The 23,928-nt window shown below is 40.2% G+C and overlaps 1 protein-coding gene across 1 annotated transcript in view; it reads left to right on the top strand.

The window, feature by feature from the left end:
* Positions 1–23,928, top strand: part of LOC137248252 (vitellogenin-2-like) — a 295,451-nt gene that overhangs the window by 214,384 nt on the left and 57,139 nt on the right. Inside the window, exon 2 of the mRNA XM_067779129.1 lies at positions 18,651–18,865. Within this exon, the coding sequence (XP_067635230.1) occupies positions 18,651–18,865 (215 nt within the window). The remainder of the gene's footprint in view (positions 1–18,650; positions 18,866–23,928) is intronic.

Genomic DNA, 23,928 nt, shown 5'->3' with positions numbered 1-23,928 from the left:
CTTCAAATTCGACGTGCCCCTTCCAGTTTTGAAGGTAGAGGCAGAAAAGTTGAAGCACTGGGTTGCGTAAATTTTTTTGAGGAGCATGTTTTTTGTGGGCACAGCTACAATTTTACTTTTATCACTTCATACCCGTTTGTTAATTTTTTCTCTACACCACAGCAGTATACCATCAATTGCCTCATCTTGGAATATTCACGCAAGGAAAGTTATTGATGTTTGTACATGGGGCAAATATACGAAATTTCCGACAAAAATTGGCAATCGTCAAAAAGTGCAGACATTTTTTTTTTTTTGTATTTTTTAAACCAGTTGTTATTTAAAATTAACTGAAAATAAACACAAATTTGGTACAAAAATTAAAAAAAAATAAATTTTTTTCTACACTTTTTGACGATTGCCAATGTACAAACATCAATAACTTTCCTTGCGTGAATATTTCAAGATGAGGCAATTGATGGTATACTGCTGTGGTGTAGAGAAAAAATTAACAAACGGGTATGAAATATTTGACGGTTACCCGGTTTCATCATTTTGCCGATATCTCTAAAACCGGGTTTCGGGTATCAACAAAATTTTAGCTAAATATACTTCACATAGATATTCACATCCTGATAAAATTTCAACACAATCGGTTAAGAAGTGTTTAAATAAGTAAAAAAAAAATAAGGTTTTCCGGGTTTATATTTTTATCAATATATCCAAAACCGGATCTCGGGTATTAAAACTTTTTACATAAACATACTTCGTTCACATATCTGTATGTTTTTAGAGTTTCAAAAGAATCGGTAGAAAGGTGTTAAAATAAATGTGTTGCAAACTTTGCAGTAAAAAATATTTGGCGGTTAACAGGTTTTATATTTTTACCGATATCTCGTGTATCAAAAAAATTTTACATAGCTAACAGCTGCATATATCTCCATAATTTGTTAAAATTTCGATATAATCGGTACAGAAGTGTTGAAATAAATGTATATTTAATATTGCGACCTCAATTTATATATATTTTGCTCGATCTTTTGACTATATCTTTGTGAGGCATTATGTAAGACGAGTAACGGCGATGTACTAAGCTCCAATTTACCCCCCAATGTTACTGACAAAAATATATTTGCGTGAAACCATGTTTCAAAAAAAATTTTTTTCTCCAAAAAAACCAAATTTTGGCGGATTTCCCCATATGCTCGTATATGTTAATCACCTGTTTACATAATTACAACACATTGAAATTCATTGGCGTTGTGCGTAAAAAAAACAATTTTGCGCAATTTTCTATGCCAAGAAGAATGATGAAAATGTGCGTACTTACATATGTGTATGAATGTTAGGCCGGGTTTTTCAGTAGTTGGTTAAGCTAAGCTTAAACTAAGTTTGCTTAAACTCTAGTCAAATTTAAACTCCATTTAACCTACTGACAGGTTTTTCAGTCACAGCTTAAGCCCGCCTTTGGGGTAGGCTTTTTGTGCGGCAACATTGGTTTTTTATTATCTAGATAATTTGAAGATATGGCAACTGCTGGATTTTGTTTACCCAACAAACATTTAAACAAAAGATGTCTCCTGCGAAATATATATCTAGTTCCGGAGGTGATATCCAACATTATTATTTAATTATTCTTAAACCAGATAGTTCTCGAGTTGATATCCAACATCATTCTCCAATCACTATCCAACCTTTGAGAAATTTTGTAAAATTTAGAGTTCTCGACGTTATTATCATTATCGACCTTTGAGAGATTTTGAGAAATGTACAGTTCTCAAATGAATATTCAACACATTTCTCCAGTTGATATCCTACATTTGATATCGAGTTGAGGTGGAGTTGAAAAAAAATCTCCAAAGTGGTGCCACCAAAACCGACAGCTGTTTACTATGAAAAATAAATACCGGGTTGATAGCAGTAATGAAGTGTAATTGAATCTTACATTTGAGTCCAGTTAGAGAACCACAAGTTGAGAATTAAATGTTTTCAACTTAAGTAATAGCATTTTTTGTTTTATAAAAAATTCCCTCTTTTGCTGAGTACGCTATGATAGTCGAGTTGAGCCACTGTTTCGAAACAACTCTTGAGATTTCAGAATTATGCCTACCCTACAAGACAGGTACTCGTTGCCTAATCGATTACTTAATCGTCACCGAAAACTTGGTCACCAATTATCGTCTTAATCACTTTTACATTGATGTCGTAAAAAAAATAACGCATGCGCTCTCTCAAAATAGTGTTCTCGCTCTTACCTATTGTGTTTTCGACATTCCCTCTCGCTCGATGTTATTTACATTTTGAAGTTGCTTCTTCAGGTATGTTTTCGTTATCGCTAACCAAAACATATGCAACAACAACAACACGGGTAACTGGCTTGCCGGTTACCCGTACCGGTTACCTTCTGTCAAATCGCTTTTTCCATGAATGAAACGCGTCCTTTATATTCAGATAATATTTAATTATAAATAATTCATATATACAATGTTTTTTTTACAATTTAAATTATTCCCTTATTACTCTAGTGAACTTTACATATGTGTATATTGATGTGTACAAGCTAATTAAGTACATTAACGTCTATTTATAGCTGTGCCCTTTCTGAAACTTTCGAAGCTCAGTGATGATACCCAATTTTTCCTGCGCTGTTGATGTTGTTCAATATCAGTTTGCAGAGCCATATGAGTTTTGTAGGCATAATACCCAATTTGTGCTATCAAAGTCGATTTACAGGTGATATTGAGCTTTGGTCTTCACCCTTTCCCATAGTATGCTTGTTAGCGCCTTATATGTGATACTAAAAAGGCGGAGGGATAGTTGTCGCAGCTTTCTTATAATTTGAGCAAATTTATGTTCTTCCTTCAGCCACAGCTGGAATATTTGGAATAATGCTATGCGCACATCGTCAAAATCAAATTACTTAGAATGTGAAAGAAACTAATATCAGTAAGGATAGATTAAAGTTTTTAATATATTTAACCCGAAAAGTGTTCTATAAATAGGGCTCCACAATTAGCTCTTTTCTGAGAGGCCAAAGGTACAAGGGACTCAAGGAGAGCTCAGCAAGGGTATCCTTCTGAATGGTGCATTTGTTGCACGCTGCTTCCTGGCCGCGCACCCAACAACACCAGGCACGACGGAACTTGCCTTGGGGCACCCAAGGTCACTCACGCTTCTCATGGCTCCAGCGGGTTAGGGGGCTTAGGGTATACCCGCAGTAGGTATGCCTGTCGTAAGAGGCGATTAAAATACCAAATTGATTCAAGGGGTTGCTAGCGCAATATATAGCTTCTCCAACCCAATTGTCACCTACCCTTGGCGAATCCTGTTTCTTTAACAGCCGAGGCTCTGGCCACCCCATCTTCCTTATGGATCTACATTTGAAGGCGCTTAGTTAGCTGACATCGCTTACTTAACCGGTTAATTATAAAGTAAAAAACAAAATATAGGTTAGGTTGAACTGGCCGGTTCATGAGGACCTCACAGAGACTGAATGAGTCCGTCGTGTTACCAGACGTTTTTTTTTAACGACCAAGCTTAAAACCCTATCAACAACTAGGACCTATGTTATAAAATAACTCCGTCCTCTTGACAAATACTAGCAGCTTCCTAGGATTTAAGCCACTTGCTGCTTCTAGTTCTGACAGCTGTATCACACCTAATAGCTGGAGTCTTAGCCTGGCAAGCGCAGGGCACGAATACAGAATGTGCTCGATCGTTTCCTCCTCCAACCCGCACTTCCTATATTTGCTATCATTTACCAAGCCTAATTTAAAGGCATGGGGCGCCAGAAGGCAGTGTCCAGCCAGAATACCCGTTATGAGTCTACAGTACTCTCTTTTTAATAATAATGAACATATAAGAATCAGTGCTTATGAATAACATATTTAAAGTAATCTCTTACAACCTGATCGGTGGCTACTTCCCCATGTAGGTAGTGCGGTGTTCCACCTTATATAAACGTAGGTACTGTATGTGCTCAATCGTACAAATTGACATTAGCAGTAACATTATTTACATAAACATTGCTTGGTATTTGCGCAGGCATCAATATAGCATACATTGGTCCAGTTCGATGTGCATCAGTCACTGGTACAAACACTTTTAAATGCATAGCTTTAATATAGATTGGATGTCCAGCAGTGCTCCGGTTGTGCCAATATCTAATGGGCTGCTCCGTCTCTTGGTACGGCTGTATAAGTATGGGCAGGTGCAATGTATTACTAGTCTGCTCAAGATCGTATGGTACATAGATGACTCGAAGACGCCAGAGGGCATTGGGCATTGGTCTTTGGACCAAGAGCCAAAATATCAGTACCTCTAAAAGCACATCCGTTATAAGTTAGTGCGCTAAGCTGAACCTTAAGCGCTGATACTACAATGAAACAATTGCCATACTTAGTCAGACAGTCAGGCCCCACTAAGGGCAATTGCGACGTTCGAAATAAAGTCAGCACTGGTCCTTGAGTGCGTAGAAAAGCTGAATCAATTAGGAGCACACAACGTAGTACTGTTGCCATGGATCCCAGTCCACACGGGAGTAGAGGGTAATGAGCAGGCGGACTCAGTGTTCAATTTGTTGCGTCCCTCTCACAAATTGTCATCCTCCCAGCAGATCCTTGCAGCGGGTCTACGCCATACTATCCTTCTCCGGGAAGGTATCGAACCCAATCCGGGTCCTTCTCCTGACCCCGGTCTTGATAAATGGTTTTGCTGCGTTTGCCGGAAAAGAATCTGTTCAGGACAGTCATATTCTTGTCAGTGTGTCACGAGCAATGGATGGTTGCATCGGACAGGTTGCTCTGGGCTAGATCCCAAAACCCGACGTCCTCGTAAATTTTATAAATCTTTTGTGGCTCCTTGTTGTTCACGCAATCATTACATTATGAGGAAATACGGCACCTGAGAACACAGACGTATGAAGCTAAAAAACATAAGCAGGTCCTCAGTGAACTCCACTCCCTCGCCAAAACTCTATGCCAGGAATTTCCCGGTGAATCCTGTACTCAAAAGACAAAACTAGCAGAGGAGGAAGCACTCTCCCTAGGGAAACGCGAGTCATTCTAGCTCAACTTCGATATAAATACTGTAACAGGTTAAACTCTTACCTATCCCGAATCAACCTCGACATACAAAACATATGTCCTGCTTGTAACGTGTCCCCACATGACACCGACCATCTCTTCAAATTTATTGTGGAACCAACGCCTCTAACACTCCTTTCGTTATGGTCCACCCCTGTTGAAACAGCAAGTTTCCTTGGACTCCCGTTAGAGGATATTGATGGCAATTTGTGATCGGTCGCAGCCATTAGGTGGGGCGAAGCACTGCTACAACAACAACAACAGAGGCAGGAAATGCATCACCCATCGATCCCAAGCCGTTCCTGCCAGTTGGCTTACAGGGGCATTTATTAGTAGAAGGGAGGGAAAAGAGAGAAGAACACTGGAGCAATACGCCAGGTTTCAGACAATATAAGATACTGTTTGGAGGTTATAGCACAAGTCGCTACAGGGCAATAATAGACCTGTCGCAAGATAACCTAAGAATCCCAAGAGCTGTTCTTACAGGGCATTATAGACTGAACAGCCGTATGCAGAACCTGGGCATACTATCGAATAACACATGCCGATTTTGTGATCGATCAGCAAACGGCCATATCCTCCCAGAATGCGACGCAATCTCAAGACGAAGGGTTAATTTCATGGGCTCAACATGGCCAGAGCATTCCCACATTTAATCCCTCAAGCCAAGAACACTGCTAGGGTCCATCAAAGAAGTCGACTAGGATGAGGTGCTGTGAAGGAGATGTGCAAGTCACTGCTCAATCCTCAATAAATTATCTATCTATCTACGTTCCGGTAACAAGCACAATTGAGGTACTACCCCGATCACCTCGGGAACTATTGATATGACTAAATGAAAAAAATGATGATCCTGCTAACACCTCGGTCAACGTACGTGCCACAATAAGAGAGGAGTTCTCTCTGCTAATACAATCTTTGAATTCAAACAATGAGTACCCTAATGCAAGTTATGCAAATGTAGCCAAATCAGGAGATAAAAAATGCAATCCAGCAATTGTAATCAGCTCAACTAAGGATAATCAAAATCACTCGGCTTTGCTAAATAGTTTTAAAAAAAGTGTATCATTTAAAGATACCAATTTTGCTCCATTAAAAATAGCCCCTGTGTCAAATAACAAAGTTAGAATCGAGTTCGTCAACTTAGAGCAACGCGATGAATAAGTTATCAAATGTATCTGACATTAGAGCAGAGAATGCAAAAACTAGAAGGCCATTAGTGATTATAAAAGGAATATCGAAAGAAGTGCAAGTAGAGGAACTCGTTCCGATTATCAGAAACCAAAACCCCAATGTAGGCTCAGCCATTCCGGAAGACAGCGATATAAAACTGCGCTTTGTGAAGCGAAATCGCCGAAACCCTGATTTTATGTTCAATGCTGTCCTTGAAGTAAGTCCCCTAGTCCGTAAAACAATGCTTGTGTCTGAGCGGCTTAACATAGACTATCAGCGTGTTAACGTATCCGACTTTAGTGCCTTTCTACAATGTTTCCAATGTCTCCAATTTGGACACACCAAGAGTAAATATACTTCTCAAAGCGCACCCTGCTCCCACTGCGCAAGCAAGGAGCACCAATTCGGGAATTGCCCCTTTAAAAAAGATTGCAAAAAGCTAAAGTGTTTCAATTGCTTAGAGCGAAATGAATCATCAAACACAAAAGTTGATGTAAAGCATTCCGCGACCAGCGTTAAATACTGCCAGCAACTCAAAGAAATTCAACAGCGTATTAACGCACGGTTATGGGTGTTAAGCCCCTAAAATGCATACAAGTCAATGTAAACCACTGCTATACTGCATACAAAGAGCTACCACAATATTTTACGTCTCACTCTATAGATATAGCATTATATAGCGAACCACCAATGTACAAAGATACTACAATTAGCTCCACAAGTGGCATCTTAACTTTTCAATTTCCTGCAGAGAACAGAAGAGTCAAAGCTTGCATTTTAGTGAAAGGGTCTATAGGTACATCTTTGGGCATGTCACAGTTTTCAACGCCAAATTTAAGTGTCATAAGGCTTCATATTGACAATCGCCAGTTATTCGTTGGGAGCGCTTACGTGGAGCCCGTAGTAGACAAATTTAACACAATCAGCAATTTTCTCCAGAAAACAGCGTCTTCACTGCAGCTACTTGGAGGCGACTTAACGGATGGCACACCTCATGGGGCTCAAATAATGATAACGAACGTGGTACTTTGTTAGCAAACATGATTTCGTCTAGAAGTATGGCAGTCTGTAACGAGGGTAACGTAGCCACATTCAACGCTATCCGTCATGGCATATCTGCCACGTCAATTGTAGACATAACCATTGCCTCAGAGAGCCTTGTGCAGCGTATTGTTGACTGGCGCGTCGATGTCGAAGCAATGCAAAATTCAGACCACAACGCCATAACATTTAAAATCATAAAAAATTATAAAACTCAAGCATCAACAAGCAATTCGACTTATATGTATAATACTAAATCCGCCCATTGGGATCAATTTAATGCCACCTTGTAAAGCTGCGTTGAAGAATCAAATATACTTAACACCAATTTTCAAAACTGCACTTACAACGTCATAGATAACGTTGTAACAAGTCTAACCAATAGTATAAAATTTGCATGCGATAACTCAATGAAGATAAGGCGCGGTTCTAAACCATACAACCCTTGGTGGAATAAAGACCTACAAGCGCTTAAAGAAAAGTGTATAAAACTTCACCACAGACTGAATAGGCTGTCCAAGCAAGGTAGGCCATTACAAGAAACTGCTAAAATGCACTCCGATGCAAAGCGCGAGTATGCAGCAACACTGAAGGCAGCTTCAATACAACATTTCAGGGATTTTTGCAAAAACCAGGGTAAAGAAGATGTTTGGTCGGTCACAAATAGAATTATAAAAGATGCACCCGTACAGCGTCCGCCCACGACACTTCACCATGCAGGAAGTACCACAGAGACCAGTATCGAAACAGCAAATGTTCTACTGCAGCACTTCTACCCAGACGATTGTGAAGACATAACCATATGACAGAGTGAAATCCGCAGTAAAGTAAAAAATAGCATAAGTACACCTGACGACAAAGACTTCACAGAAGCCGAGGTCGTCGAGGCTATTAATAAAATGAACCCTAATAGAGCTCCTGGATTAGATCACCTGACATCGGATATATGCTTGGAGGTAATCAAAGATTATCCTGATTTAATAACTAAACTATACAACGCTTGATTAAAAATTGGTTACTTTACGAAGGCATGGAAAGAAGCGTATGTCAAAGTGATACCAAAAACCAATAAAGTGGCTGGAGATGTATCATCATATAGACCAATAGGGCTTTTACCAATATTAGGTAAAGTGTTGGAAAAACTACTCACTAACAGCCTGATTCTAATGTGGTAACAACTTTCTTCACCACAGCAACTTTCTTCATGTGGTAACTTATGTACCCTTTTGGTATTCTGCCCACGAAAGTAGCCGGATAATTGTTTACCCACTAAAATAGGTGGTAACATCGATGTAACCACACAAAAGCTATTGTTTAGAAAAAGGCAATACTGAAAAATAAAGAATTGTGAGCGCGAGTGACACATTTTCGGTAAAGCCATGGCGGAACCATACACGGTGGCAGCATGGTGACATACCTACAAACAAATAAAAATTCCATGTACTTCGTTTTTGTAAATTCGATGGACAAATGTCAAAATCGTACTGCGTCGGAAGTTGATGTATCAAATTAAATAAAAAAAGTTTATATTCAGCTATCCCATGCTGCCACCTTGTATCGTTCCGCCATGGGTAAAGCGAAGAAAACCAACTTTTCAATTTCACCACAGACACTGGTGAGTTTTTCGGTGATGACAGCGTCACCACTTTGGCCAGAATCGCGAATAAAACAACTGGTAACAATTTTCGGTTACATAATGTTCTGGGTACTATTTACCGGTAACGCTAAGAATCGGGCCGTAAGCGTTTGAATTTCCACTTAGAAAGCAATAATTTGTGGTCTAATAAGAAATTTGGCTTTAAACAGCAAACGTCGACAACCGACGCGTTATACAACGCAATCCATCATATAAAAGAAAGAAGAAGCAAGAAATACCAGGTGATTTGCGTCTCTCTTGACATCAAAGCCGCTTTTGATAATGCTTGGTGGCCTATACTTTTTAAACAGCTGGAATGCCAACGTACTCCATCAAATATTTATAACTTAACTAAAAGCTATCTAGATAACCGATCGCTTAGATTAGAATATGCTGATGCCACTGCCAAAAAATCAATGTCAAAAGGGTGTATCCAAGGTTCCATATGTGGTCCTACGTCTTGGAACATAACTTTAGATAGCCTATTTACCATGCCACTACCAAATGGATGCCAAATTCATTCATTATCCGATGATGTGCTCCTTACCGTGGCCGCAAAAACACGCGCGGAGCTCAAATGTATAGCTAATGCTGCTTTATGCCAAATACATCAATGGGGAAGCGATGTCAAACTACAATTTGGTGATGATAAAACGAAGGCAATAGCGTTTACAGAAAAATCAAGAACAGCAAAAATTTACATAAATGGAACTAGCTTGCCGTTCGTAGAGTCCATAAAACTTCTCGGAGTTATAATAAATAACAATTTAAATTTTATCAGCCATGCACGCTATATCATTGGAAAAACGCAACGAATTTTTAATAATATACGCAAATATGTGAGACCTACATGGGGAATTCATGCCGAAAATGTTGCGATAATATACAGACAAGTTGTTGAGCCCATGATTACTTACGCATCAAGTGTCTGGGGAGGAGCAACTAACTACTACTGCGTCCGTAAGCTTCTCCGATCTTTTCAAAGAAGTTTTGCTATAAGAGCGATACGTGGCTTTCACACTGTGTCCGCAACTTCTGCACTAGCACTAGCTGCGTTCACGCCACTCCATCTTAAAGTTGCAGAAATAAGCAAAGTATACGAGGTCAGAAAACAAGGCGGAAAACCTGGGCTACCATTAGAAGTTGATTTAGATAGATATATACATCCGAAAGACCTGCTACACCCAGCCGATCGGCAAACCATTGAATATAGCAAAATCAGTAGACAGGTCGAAATTGATAGCTTAATAGCACATAATACCACACAGATCTTTACAGATGGAAGCAAACTAGAAACGGGAGAATGCAGATCGGCCTTTGTTATCATCCATCCAGATGGAACTTCTGAAATAGAAATATTCAAGCTTCACAACGTATGCAGCGTGTTCCAAGCTGAAGCGTACGCAATCGATTCTGCGCTATTCTGGGCTCAAAGGTACTTGGCAACACAAAACCTACACATTTTTAGTGATAGCCAATCATGTCTTGAAGCTATCAAAAATAGAAGCAGTACGACGCCCTTAATAGCGTCAATACATAAGCGGTTGTGCTTTCTACGTCAAAAAAACCAAATTAATTTCTCTTGGGTAAAAGCTCATACTGGTATCGACGGAAATGAGCAAGCAGATAAAGCAGCCAAGGAAGCGGCAGGGCTGACTGTAAGTCCTGTTTACAAAAAGTTTCCGATGAGCTATACTAAAGCAATTATACAACAAGAAACGCAAGAAGCATGGCGTCTTGAATACACATATGAATCGACAGGCAATACCACAAAAATGTTCTTCCAGTCGCCAAAAGAAGCAGAGATATACAGTGAAAGATTTGGAATTTTATTCGAAATGACGCAGTGCTTAACTGGTCACAGTTTCTGCAAAGCCTACTTGAAGCGCTTCCATATTATTGATACAGACTTATGTCCATGCAACGAAGGAGAAGCACAGTCAATTAGTCACTTAATCTACTCGTGTCCCAGGTACCAGAATGCGAGAAGAATTCATGAAACCCTTTGCAAGGAGCTCAACATACAACCATACAACATAATAGATATTACACAGAATCAAGAATTGATCGAGTCTTTCAAGAAATTTATTAGTAATATATTTAGTACGCTAAAAATCTTTAATTCATTGCAATAACAAATATTTATTACTGTATGCTAAGTTAAATACCTGAAATTTAAACTCAAGTCTGTATCCAGTTGCAGACAGTATTGTTTCATAAAATCATATCACCAACTATACTCACATGCATGTATATATTAAGTTAAAATAATTTTAAATTCAATTTATGTGCATGAAAAGATACAAGAAAAGAAATAATACATTTTCTCGAAGCGCGGCTAGCGTGTAGAGACCTAAGGAAAAAAAAAAATATGACTACATTAAACCTTCTACGGATTGAATATTAATAATGACCGCAATGCGAAAGGCTGCTAAAATTTACCATTCTCCATGGAATTCTCGATATATAACTTTCCACGTTTTGAGTCAGTAATGAAAAGAGCAAAATTTACTAAAATTTTAACTGGCTGTGGGTAATAAGGTGATGATGTCCTCTCTTAACGCAATGTAATGACAACGGCGACGCAGGGAAAATGACAAAAATCTTGTAAATCTACTGATCATAATTAATTAATTCCGCCCTTTCTATGCAGTTGTATGCATACATCCATATGTATTTTAATCTCCAAACGCTAATTAAAGAAATAAATTGGTATTTACATGAACTTCGAACTCTTTGGTATTTGCTTTCTTCAGTTGATTATCAACCCAAGCATGACAAATTATCACTAACAAATTCATACATGTTGTTTATATATTTAAAATGGTAGTCAATTTACTTACCCTTTCTCGTGCGATGATTCCTGGACAATCGGGTCTGATTAGACGCGATTTATTTTGACTTAAGAGAGCGTGCTTAACGCGAACCATATCATGATAGGGCACGCCTTTGGTGATGCAAACAATCAAAGAAATTTCTGCTTCTAATGCTTCTAGGATAGCAGCAGCAGCTCCCGGTGGCGGCACATAAATAACAGTTGCATGCGGATCAGTTGCCTTTTTTGCTTCGGCAAGCTATTCAATTTTAATTCACATTACATTATCCACTATTGCAATTTTTAATCAATACAATATAAATTACAGAAGCAAATACTGGCAAACCAAGATGCGTAGTTCCACCCTTTTTTGGGGAAATACATCCAACCAGTTTGGTACCGTATTCCAAAGCATGTTGGTTGTGTAAAGTACCTTGTTTAACGGTAAATCCTTGGTAAACGACACGTGAATCTGCATTTAAATGTAGGTTTCCTCTTGTTTTGGCATATTCTGAGCTGAATCGCACCCCGGCAGAGATGTTATCTATTAGAATATTATATCATTTTTTTTTATTATTTAAAGATGCACATACGTATGAATGAAAATCAGAAAATAAATAATGTTGTTGTTGTTGTACCGATGACACTCCCCCTTATGGACTTTGTTGGTCCTTTGCCGGATGCAGATCGGGTACGTTCCGGGAACAAGCACCATTAAAGTACTAGCCCGAACATCTCGGGAGCGATTTAGTATGACCACATGAAACCTTCTGGGCCATCCCGTTGATTCTATACAACTTAATATTATTTTGGGCGAAAGCCGCCAACGCAGAAAGGTGTTCTGTGGAACAAAAATTTTAATTTCCCCTTTCGGATTCTAAAAACGGAGCTCGACACGCGTCTTTTGATACCACCTTTGTTTAGTTAAGTTTAGTTACCTTTTTTGGTTTTGGAAATCGAATCTTCCAATTCCAATTGGTGGCAAGAGGACTTGGTTGCCTCTAGTGAAATCGCCAGGTTAACATATAAGGGTAATATACTTACAACATTTAGAAGTGCCTAAACAGCTAACACATGTCACAACTAAAAGCGCAAGAATTTTTCCTTTTTACATACCAGGTTAAGCGAGAGCTTGTAAGAGTTTTATTTAACATCTCAACAATTATATTTTTTCTTCGTTTTAATGTTTTCCGGAATAATTAATGAACTGTCATTTCGATGACAGCATGAAACGTCGATGTGTTAGTGGAGAGCGAAAAATGCTTTGAATGTGTGGGTGGAGTAGTCACCTCTGTAGTAACTACCCTACAAAGTTATCAACAAGAGCTCTAATGGTACTCAAGACCAAATGCTTGTTGGGTATATTCGACGCCGTTTCGAATGAACGCAAATAACTGATACGTTAACTAGAGTTTAACCCTGCCAGATCGGGCGCTTAAGTTCAGCTTAAACTTCAGTTAACGTAGACTGAAAGACTAGAGAATAAGTTTAAGCGTAGTTTAGCTGACAAACTGAGTTGCACTTGTACTGAAAAACCGGGCCTTAGTTAAGTTCATAGGTCCATAGCATTTTTAGTAAATAATAAGTTTAAATTAGATGAGTAAACATATTAGTTTATGGTATGGGGGAATCCATAACATAAGTGCAAGGTAAGTGTAAACGTAAGCGTATTGTTTGGGAATGGTATGATATATGGTGGAAAATAGAATGCAAGCGTAAGTTTAGTTAGAAAGATTAGAAGACAAAACAGAAGTCAAAACAGCTTCCTGTCGTTATGTTATCGACGAGGTATAGACAAGCTATCAATTCATTACCATAGTGTTAAAAACAGGTTACAGTTAATGAATATTTCGTTTTTTTAACGACGAGCTTTCGGTTTCTTATCGAGAAATGAAATTGTGTATTACCCAGCTAGCATTTTTTGAAATTTTTGATCATAAAATATTCAAATATCATACCCCAAGATGATTAAAAACTTTCAAATTTAAAGGTATTTTTTATTCGAAAATTAATGTATCGTCGGGAGAAAAATGTACCATAAATGTGATTATTCTTGAATAATAATTTTTGATTCATGTTTCGAAACACTTTTTATTCATATTTGATATCATTGTAAAATTGAACTTTAATTGTTTTAGAGTAATATTTGACTGCTTTTCACGGTCTTTTTCTGATCATATTCGTGAACATATTTCAATCGCTTTGGTTGAGATTTTTGAATCATTTTTGAATACGGTTATCATGATTTATTCTTCATATCTCATACAAACTAAGATACTACATGATAATCATATTTCATCAGGGGAAGAAGGCATGCGGAAGTGAGCTATTTGAATAATCTTGACTGATATACACCTGCGACTACACCATCCAACATCAGTTACGATCGTCAATATCTTAAAAAACGATAAGGTACGGGATGGTGAAGCCGTATTCAGGTATGTCAAGAGAGTTTCACTTACCTGGGGTTCAAATAGCTCACAAACTTTGTGTATTTTCTTGGCGGCCGAAGGTGGAGAAATGATTGGGAACATCTTCGGTTATGAGCAGTATTTACATTGTATAAATAAAAACAATTTTATATATTTTTTCTAACTTCATTATTGAAAAAATGTGTGCACGTAAAAAAATAAGATTTTCAATGAAAAGTAAAATTTTAACAAGTATACAATTTATTGTTCAGTCAACACAGATAGTCGGAAAAGATTCAGAAAGCTGATTGAAAAATGATTAAAAATTTTTGATCACCTAACGTAAACACATTTGATTCAAATAGGATTCCAAAATTTGATTGAAAAACAATATTCAGTTTTTGATCTTCAAAAGTATTCATATTTGATTATTCTTTTTGTTGATTTTTATGAAATATTAAAATCCAATCATCAAAGGACCTGGATCTATCTGCGCAGCTATGGCAGGTTGTCTGAAAAATTTTCTACTTACTATTCCAAAAACAAAATACAATTTTTCAAATTTAAAAAATTAAAAAATAACAATAATTATCATTAGAAAAAAATTATTGTTCTGGCCTTGAGCTCGATTCGAACCTTGGATGATTTATCAATAGGCCGATAAAAACAAAAACAATTGTTAATAAACCATGAGCACTTGGGAATGTCAAACAAAGTAATTGTCAATAAACAAAAATTTAGCATTATCAGTGATTTGCACCAGATGGCGCAACACTGAATAAATATAGTTGGTAAAAAGGAATAGAAGTAGCAAATTTGCCAGTCAAACAAACCACAGCATTTAGGTGATTCAATTTTGAATTTCCCTACATATCAATATAATTTGATTACTTTTTCTGACTAAATAATGAGTTATCATACAATTGATCAAAATAAATAATCAAATATGAATACTTTTGATGATGAAAAACTAAAAAGCATTTTTCGATAACTTTTTGGAATCATTTTTGAAGCCCTTTAATGACTAAATTTTAATATTTCATAAAACAACAAAAAGAATAATGAAATATGCTTACCTTTGATGATCAAAAACTGAATATAGTTTTTCAATCACATTTTGGAATCATGTTTGCATCAAATGTGTTTACTTTAGGTGATCAAAAATTTATAATCATTTTTCATTCAGCTTTCTGAATCTTTTATGAATATATTTGTTGACTGAATCATTATTCAATTTTATACTTGTTGCAATTTTACTTTTCATTAAAAATCTTATTTTTTCACATACACTTATTTTTCCAATCATGAAGCTAAGAAAAAATATATAAAAATTTTATTATTTATGCAAAAGATGTTCTTCAAGTCAAAAATAATGTAATGCTGCTCGTGAACGAAGATTTCCCCAACAATTTCTCCCCTTCAGCTTCCCAGAAAATACATAATGATTGGAAAATACATAGGTTGTGAGCTATTTGAACCCCAGGTAAGTGAAACTATCTTGACATACCTCGATATGGCTTCAACATCCCGCATCGTATCCGTATTTTAAGATGCAGACGATAATGCTGATGTTGAATGTTGCAGTCGCAGGTGTATATCGGTCAAGTTTGTTTGCGAGTTAGCTGTGGTTCGAATAGCTCACTTTCGCATGCTTTCTTCCCCTGATGAAATAAGATTATCATGTAGTATCTTAGTTTGTATGAGATATGAAGAATAAATAACCGTATTCAAAAATGATTCAAAAATCTCAACCAAAACGATTGAAATATGTTCACGAATATGATCAGAAAAAGACCGTGAAAAGCAGTCAAATATTACTCTAAAACAATTAAAGCTCAATTTTGCAATGATATAAAATATGAATATCAAATATGAAAGCAACATCAAAATTTTAGAAATAAGATTTTTCAATTAGAAGAAAATTTTTCTAAGCGGGGTCGCCCCTCGGCAGTGTTTGGCAAGCACTCCGGGTGTATTTCTGCCATGAAAAGCTCTCAGTGAAAACTCATCTGCTTTGCAGATGCCGTTCGGAGTCGGGACGGGACGTCCGGCCAATTTGTAGGGAAAATCAAGAGGAGCACGACGCAAATTGGAAGAGAAGCTCGGCCTTAGATCTCTTCGGAGGTTATCGCGCCTTACATTTATTTTTATTTATATCAAATATGAATAAAAAGCGTTTCGAAATAGGAATCATAAATTATTATTCAAGAATAATCACATTTATGGTACATTTTTCTCCCGACGATACGTTATTTTTCGAATAGAAAATGCTTTTAAATTTGAAAGTTTTTAATAATCTTGGGGTATGATACTTAAATATTTTTTGATCAAAATTTTCAAAAAATTCTGGCTGGGCAGTAAATGACTCGCAATGTTCTTCCCGGAATAGAATGATCCCAAAATGAAATGAAGGGAAAATATTCCCGGAGACAGTCACGACATGGCACCGATTAGCTGAGAGCCATCCTTGAATTTGTTTCAACGCAAAAAAATAAACCTTTCGTTTGCCACCCATATCGACATACTGAGGCCAACTTTAAAACAAGTACGGCTTTCGTGAATAGTGCTGAACAATAAATTGTTCAAATTTCAAAAATTTGTCATATCTGAATTTATTTCGAAAATAATTCAGAACTGATCTTTCAACAGTCCTAAAATGGTTTCGAAATAGACTTGAAATGATTCTAAAATAATTTCGAAGCGATCCAAAAATTATTTGAAATTGATCCTTAAAAAATTTCGAAATTATTCCGAAAATTATTCTGAAGTGATCCCTAAATTTCCCCAAAGTTGAATCGAAATGGTTTCGAAACTGTCCTTAAATGAATACCGTAGTGTTCCTGAAGTCAACCTGAAATCATCACGAAACAGTCGTAAAATGGGCCAAGAATATTACTATTACAACCCGTTCGAAAGTTTTATCGAGAAACGTCGATTCATTACGCATGAACAAAAGTGGCCTTAGCTCCATATTAGTTAATATGCATATTATTATTTGGCCTGGACGCACAGTGACTTTTGTGTAGATCTATTGTACACGACATTTCAGCCTAATTTTGTATGTGGAGGCTTTTCGTATATCTAAGTACCTCATCAGGCTCTTTACTTCATATCACATAGGGATTAAGAATCACCCAACCTAGATGGGGGAATCTCTGCCTTGCCAGAGCGACGCATTCGCAAAGAATGCACACCGGCGTTTCATCCTCCAGCTCACAGAAACGAAAAATTTGAGTATCGGATTAATTTAACTTACTTCGGTAATATCGTACCACAGTGTCCCATATAGTACCCAGTGAGAGTTCTTAGGTCCTCTTAATCTAAGCAGGATTAATGAGTTTTGCACAGTGTCCCATTTAGTACCCAGTGACAGTTCTTAGGTCCTCTTAATCTAAGCAGGATTAATGAGTTTTGCTAATACTTGCGTTGCCGGAAGTATAAACAGTTTGGCCTGTCTTTGAGCTGGGCAGTCAATCCAGTGACGTCTGAATTGTTTTGTTTCCCAGTTAGTTATGGTTTCCCTGGTGTGTACTTTTGTGAGTCCACAAAAAAGTTCCCATTCTTCCGTCATCGAAGGGGGCTAAGATACTTGGCTTGGATATCATAAGTGGTTTCAGGCTCTGGATCAGGGACTGATATCAGTCTTAGACCGGCCATAGTGACGAATGTCACGCGTGATTAGTTATCACGTCCTGCACGAGGTGCCCCTGCTTCTACTGATAATGGCGGATCTAGAGAGGACAACTCGATAAAACCCGCACCCCTTGAGTCATTGTGCCGAGCTCAGGGGAGGGAGAGTCAAGATCGGTACACAACGGTGACGAACTGGACTGTTTAAGGACTTTGTTTTCACTTTACATTTTGACTTGATGACATTGGGCTGGTAGGTGCGGTATTCTGCCACTTTAGTAGGTCGGGGTGAAACCCTACCAAAATGGCTGGTAGGCTAATGCTGCACCTGCCCACGTCCCGTTAAAACCGTGGCGGGCCTCAAGGTACGTTCCGGCTCCGTCGCCGTTAAGTTGGTGGTGTAGGTGCGGTTGAAGATTTTCCCGCTTCGCGTCCGGTCTGGCTCTGAACGCACTACTCATAAGGTAATGCGTCAACCCTCGCGTGGCCTCCCTGCGTAGCATAGATAACCACGAGATCGTTAAAGGGCGACTACACAATCGGCTCCGGATAGCGGCCTTGAGGGGGGACTTTTTTAGAATGGACAATACTAATACGAATCCGCCAAGGATGGGGTGCGGAAGAAGAGCGCTTTTGATGGAAATCCGTCAAATCAATCTTCAGCACTCTAAGGCGGCTTCCGCAAATTTGTTGCTCTGCCTTGAAAAAGGCGGAGTGGATATAGTCCTTGTCCAGGAGCCGTGGCTGAGTAGTAACGGCAGTAAGATTTCTGGATTAAGGACTGGAAAATTCAACACCTTGGTGCCTGCGGAGGCAAGTAGGCCTAGATCCTGTGTGCTTGTTAAAAAAGAGATTAAAGCTTTTATTCTCTCTAATTTCAGCAATGCTGACGTAACCACGGTCTGCCTCGAGCGAGGAAGTAATGAAATGTGGGTGGTCTCAGCGTACATGCCCCACGGGGACGTAGTGGGACCACCACCTGCGATACTGGGTGAAATCACCGCTGAAGCAAGGCGGAGAGGTGTTGGCGTGATCATCGGTGCCGATGCAAATGCCCATCATAGCATTTGGGGAAGCTCGGATACCAACACTAGAGGTGAGTCTTTATTTACTTTTATTGTAGATGAGGGACTTTGTATATGTAATAGGGGGAATGACCCGACTTTTATTACTGCGTTAAGGGAGGAGGTCCTGGACCTCACCCTGGTTAGTAGAGAACTGGAGGGTCGGATATCTGGATGGAGGGTTCTCAACGAGCACTCCTTCTCTGATCACCGATATATTCAGTTCTCAGTGAACGAAGAACGTCCCGGTAAAATATCTTTTAGGAACCCTAAAAGTACTAACTGGGACTTGTATTGTAGGAAGCTGGGAGAGCTACTGCCTGCGGTGCCTATCATTAGTTCGGGCCTGTCCGAATCTGAGATAGACGTTCTGGTGGAAAACTTCACCTCGGCAAGCAATAGCGCCTTTCAGCTGTCCTGCCCATTGAAAACTTACAGGGGGAAGGGCAAGCCGCCCTGGTGGTCGGATTCTCTTGACGACCTAAGAGCGTCTAGTCGGCGGCTCTTCAACAGAGCCAGGAGGAGTAAATTACCCTCGGACTGGGAGCTCTATAAGGTGAGTCTGGGGATTTATAAATACGAAATAAGGATAGCCAAGCGAGATGCATGGCGAAGCTTCTGCGAAAACGTAGAAGGCTGCAATGAATCCGCGAGATTTAGAAAAATACTCTCTAGGAACCCCGCTCCTCTGGGGTATCTGAGAGATGATGGTGGGGACTGGTCGATGAGTAGCGAGGAGTCCCTAAGGCTTTTACTGGACAATCATTTTCCCGATGTCCAAGTTGCGCAGGGATCTTCGCCTGCATGGTCGGCGGTCGTTGGCCATGCAGAAGTGCCTGCCATTCCAAAACGGGAAAGTCAGATAACCTGGGCTATAGGGTCGTTCAAGCCCTATAAGTCTCCGGGCCCGGATGGAATCATTCCTGCGCAGCTTCAAAGGTCTTTGGGGATTTCCTGCCGCTGGTTGGCCATCATATATACTAACTGCCTCAGGCTTAACTATATCCCGAAGTCTTGGCACACGGTTAGGGTTATTTTCATTCCGAAGGCCGGCAGAAGCTCTCATGTATCACCTAAGGATTTCAGGCCAATCAGTCTCTCGTCGTTTCTTCTTAAGACGTTTGAGCGGTTGATTGACCTGTACCTACGGGAAAGGATACCTCGGGGGTTACTGTCGGCTTCACAACATGCGTACTGCAAGGGCAGATCGACGGAAACGGCTCTCCATTCGATTGTAAAGCAAATAGAGGGGTCCCTAGAACACAAAGAGTATGCTCTGGGTGCCTTTCTAGACATCGAGGGAGCTTTTAACAATGTCTTACCGGGGTCAATCGAAAGAGCTCTGGTGGGTTTAGGAGTCGAGGCGGCTCTGGTTGAATTTATTAGCAAACTTCTATGCGGCAGAATTGTCGCAGCGGAGTGGGGAGGGGCCATAATTAAGAGGAAGGTGTGCAGGGGCACGCCACAGGGGGGTGTCCTATCTCCTCTCCTCTGGGTTGTGGTAGTCAACGAGCTTCTTGTGGAGCTGGAAGCCAATGGTTGTCGGGTGGTTGCCTATGCAGATGACCTCGCTATCCTAGTCAGAGGCAAATTTCTGGGCGCCCTGCGCGATGTTCTTCAGGGCTACCTGGATACTGTGGCTAGGTGGGCTGAATCATGTGGATTGGCGGTCAACCCGGGAAAAACGGAATTGGTCCTTTTCACAAGAAGATATAAGGTGCCCGATTTCAGAACTCCCTCGATTGCAGGGGTACCGTTGTTACTTTCTGATAGGGTTAAATATTTGGGGATTGTTTTGGACAAGAAACTGTCCTGGAGACCCAATGCGGAAGATCGGGCCAGGAAGGCCGCCATTGCCTTGTACTGCTGCAGAGGAGCTATCGGAAAGAGATGGGGACTCTCGCCAAGAATAGTACACTGGCTTTATGAGATGGTGGTCAAACCGATTCTGCTATATGGGGTGCTGGTCTGGTGGAAAGCACTGGACACGGCGAGCACCTCCAAAATGTTAGTGTCAGTGCAACGGACGGCGCTGATCGGTATCAGTGGCGCTCTCAGAACAACGCCTACCTTGGCACTGAACGTCATGCTGATCATATACCCAGTAGATATTGCGGGAAAGGCGGCCGCGGCAAGGTCGTTGGTCAGGCTTCGTGATATGGGATATAGACTTTCTGACCGCGGACACTCTAGCCTTCTTACCAGTTTCGACTTCATCCCGGACAGAACGGACTACTGTATGCCGATAACAGCTCCCTATACAACCTTCACCCCAGTTATTCCAGAGAGAGAGGATTGGGGAAGAGGAATTATCTGGGGCATGGGACCGGTTAACTTGTTCACGGATGGGTCAAAGCTGGATGGAAAGGTTGGTGGGGGGGGTCTTTTGTCAAGAGCTAAATTTAAGCCGCAAGTTTAAGTTGGCTGATCACTGCAGTGTATTCCAAGCGGAAATTGCTGCGATTAAGGATGCGGTGGATGGAATGCTATCCAGTGCTACCACGGTTAGGGAATTTAACATCTACTCTGATAGCCAATCGGCTATCAAGGCCTTGAGCTCAACTACAGTGCGATCGAGGGTGGTCTGGGAGTGCCTGACCTCGCTTGCGATTGCATCGAATTATTTTACAATTAAGATTATCTGGGTCCCGGGCCATAGTGATATCCCGGGTAACTGTCAAGCGGATCTCTTAGCCCGCATCGGTACAACTGAACCGGATGAAGATGGCTGTAGGGACTTCGGGATCCCGCTGGCCACCTGTGGATTGCTCCTCCATAGCTGGGCCTCGAATCAGCTCAGCAAACGTTGGGCGGATACCACGTCTTGCAGGGTAGCAAGATCTTTCTGGCCGAAAGTGGATGGCAGGAGGTCTGCTGAAATAATTGGGTTCACTAAGGCTCACCTATCAATGGTCATTGGGGTTTTGACAGGGCACTGTCCCATGGGTATCCATGCGGTACGTCTCAATATACTGGAAACTCCATCCTGCTGCAGCTGTATGGAGGATGATGAGGTGGAATCACCAAATCACTTTATGCTTGATTGTCCAGCTTTTGCCAGAATTAGGCGAAAGTACTTCGGTCGCGACTCACTTGGATCTCCCGAGGATATATCCAAAGTTGAGATCGGTATCATTCGGAGCTTTATCGTTGCTACCCAACGATTCTCTAAGTAGCTGGATCTAGGTCACCGTTATTTTTGGTGTATGTGGTATCACAACGGACCTTCGTGTTGTCCAAGTGAGCTATCCTTATCAGGGCAGCTACCACCTAACCTATCCTATCCGTCATCGAATTTCGATTCATCCGTGAAACAGACCTCTGAGTCAGGGTCGTTATAAGGATACCCTCTTTCCTAGTGGGTTCTGTCCACAAGTAGTTAATATGCGTGCGCATCCCTCCATTTACTGCATAACACCTACTGTTCATATATACTATAGTAGTCCAATTTTTTCGGGTCCAACAAATGATCAGTCGGTAACTGCTCACTTAATTTTATCTCAAAACTTGTTGGTACAGTTAGTACAGTTTAGTATTCATATAGACAGACAGGCGAGCAAATGGACATGGCTAAAAGGACTCAGCTCGTCTTCCCCATCATTTCGGTATACTTATTGATTAGTTTATCTCTTCTACTTTAAATTCTCTTTCTAATTTTCGAGAATCGAACAAAACTTACTTAATATACATACCATTTCATTTTCTTTAAAGGCGTAAAAACAATTTACATCATAGTTAGCCCGAACTAAAAATTTTGAAATTTATTTAATAACTAGCCTTTACCCGCGGCCCCCGTCCGCAAGGAGAAATTTAAATATATGGGCTATTCGCGTTAGCCTGCTTATTATCTGTTTAAAATTTTGTTTTCTGTCTAATGCATTTTATTTTTGTAATTGAGTAAAAAAAAGAACTGAATGAGCTGATAACCTGATAGGATCCCAATTGATCACGAAATTATCCAGAAAAAGCTACGAAATGACCCGCACGCTATCGCGGACGGATCCCGAAAACCATCCAGAAATGCCCCAAAAGCGTCTCCAAAAGTTCCCCGAATAGTCCCAAAAAAACCCGAAATGACAGCGACACGATTCTAGACGTATCCAGAGACCCACACAGAAATGATCCCTGAAGGTGTTCCAAAATGATCCCGAAAACGTTCCGAAATGACCCTGACGGGCTCCCGGGCGGATCTTAAAAGCCATCCAGAAAATATCCAGGAAGGGTCCCTAAATTATCCCGACATACTCCAGAAAAAGTTCCGAAATGGCTCCGAGGGGATCCACGACAGATCGCGAAAACCATACAGAAATGATTCCGGAAGGATCCCAAAATGATCCCGAAATAGTCCGGAAATGACCCAGATGGGATCCCGCACAGATCCAGAAATGATCCCGGAAGGGTGCAAAACTATCCCGGAAAAGTAATATAAAATCCCGAAATGGCTCCTACGGCATCCCGGACGGATCCAGGAATGATCTCGGAAGGGTCCCCAAATGATCCCAAAATAGTCCCGAAATGAACCTGATGGATCCGGCAAACCATCAAGAAATTATGCCGAAAGGGTCCCAAAATGATCCCGAAATAATACAGAAAAAGTCACGAAACGACCCCTAGAGGATCCCCAAATGATCTCGCATTATCCCCGAAAAGGTCCCGAAATAACCCTGACAGGATCCCGGACAAATCCCGAAAACCATCCATAAATGATGCCGGAAGGAATCCCAAATGATTCCGAAAAAGTCCCGCATTGATTCCGACGGGATCCCGAACGGATACCGAAAATCATCCAGAAGTGATGCCGGAAAAGTTCTCAAATGATCACCTAATAGTCCCGAAATTACCCTTAAGGGGTCATGGACGGATCCCATAAACCATCCAGAAATGATCCCGATATAGACCCGAAGAAGTCCCGAAATGACCCTGACGGGATCTCGAACGCACCCCTAAATGACCCCGACGGGATGGAGGACGAATCCCAAAAACCATCCAGAAATGATGTCGGAAGGGACCCCAATGATCCCGAAAAAGTCCCGCAATTATTCCGACGGGATCCTGAACGGATACCAAAAACCATCCAGAAGTGATGCCGGAAAGG

The sequence above is a fragment of the Eurosta solidaginis genome, chromosome 4 (genome assembly GCF_040869045.1).
Source record: "Eurosta solidaginis isolate ZX-2024a chromosome 4, ASM4086904v1, whole genome shotgun sequence".
In the NCBI taxonomy this organism is placed as follows: domain Eukaryota; kingdom Metazoa; phylum Arthropoda; class Insecta; order Diptera; family Tephritidae; genus Eurosta; species Eurosta solidaginis.
Note: the sequence above shows the minus strand (reverse complement) of the source record. Positions and strands in the feature narration are given on the sequence as shown.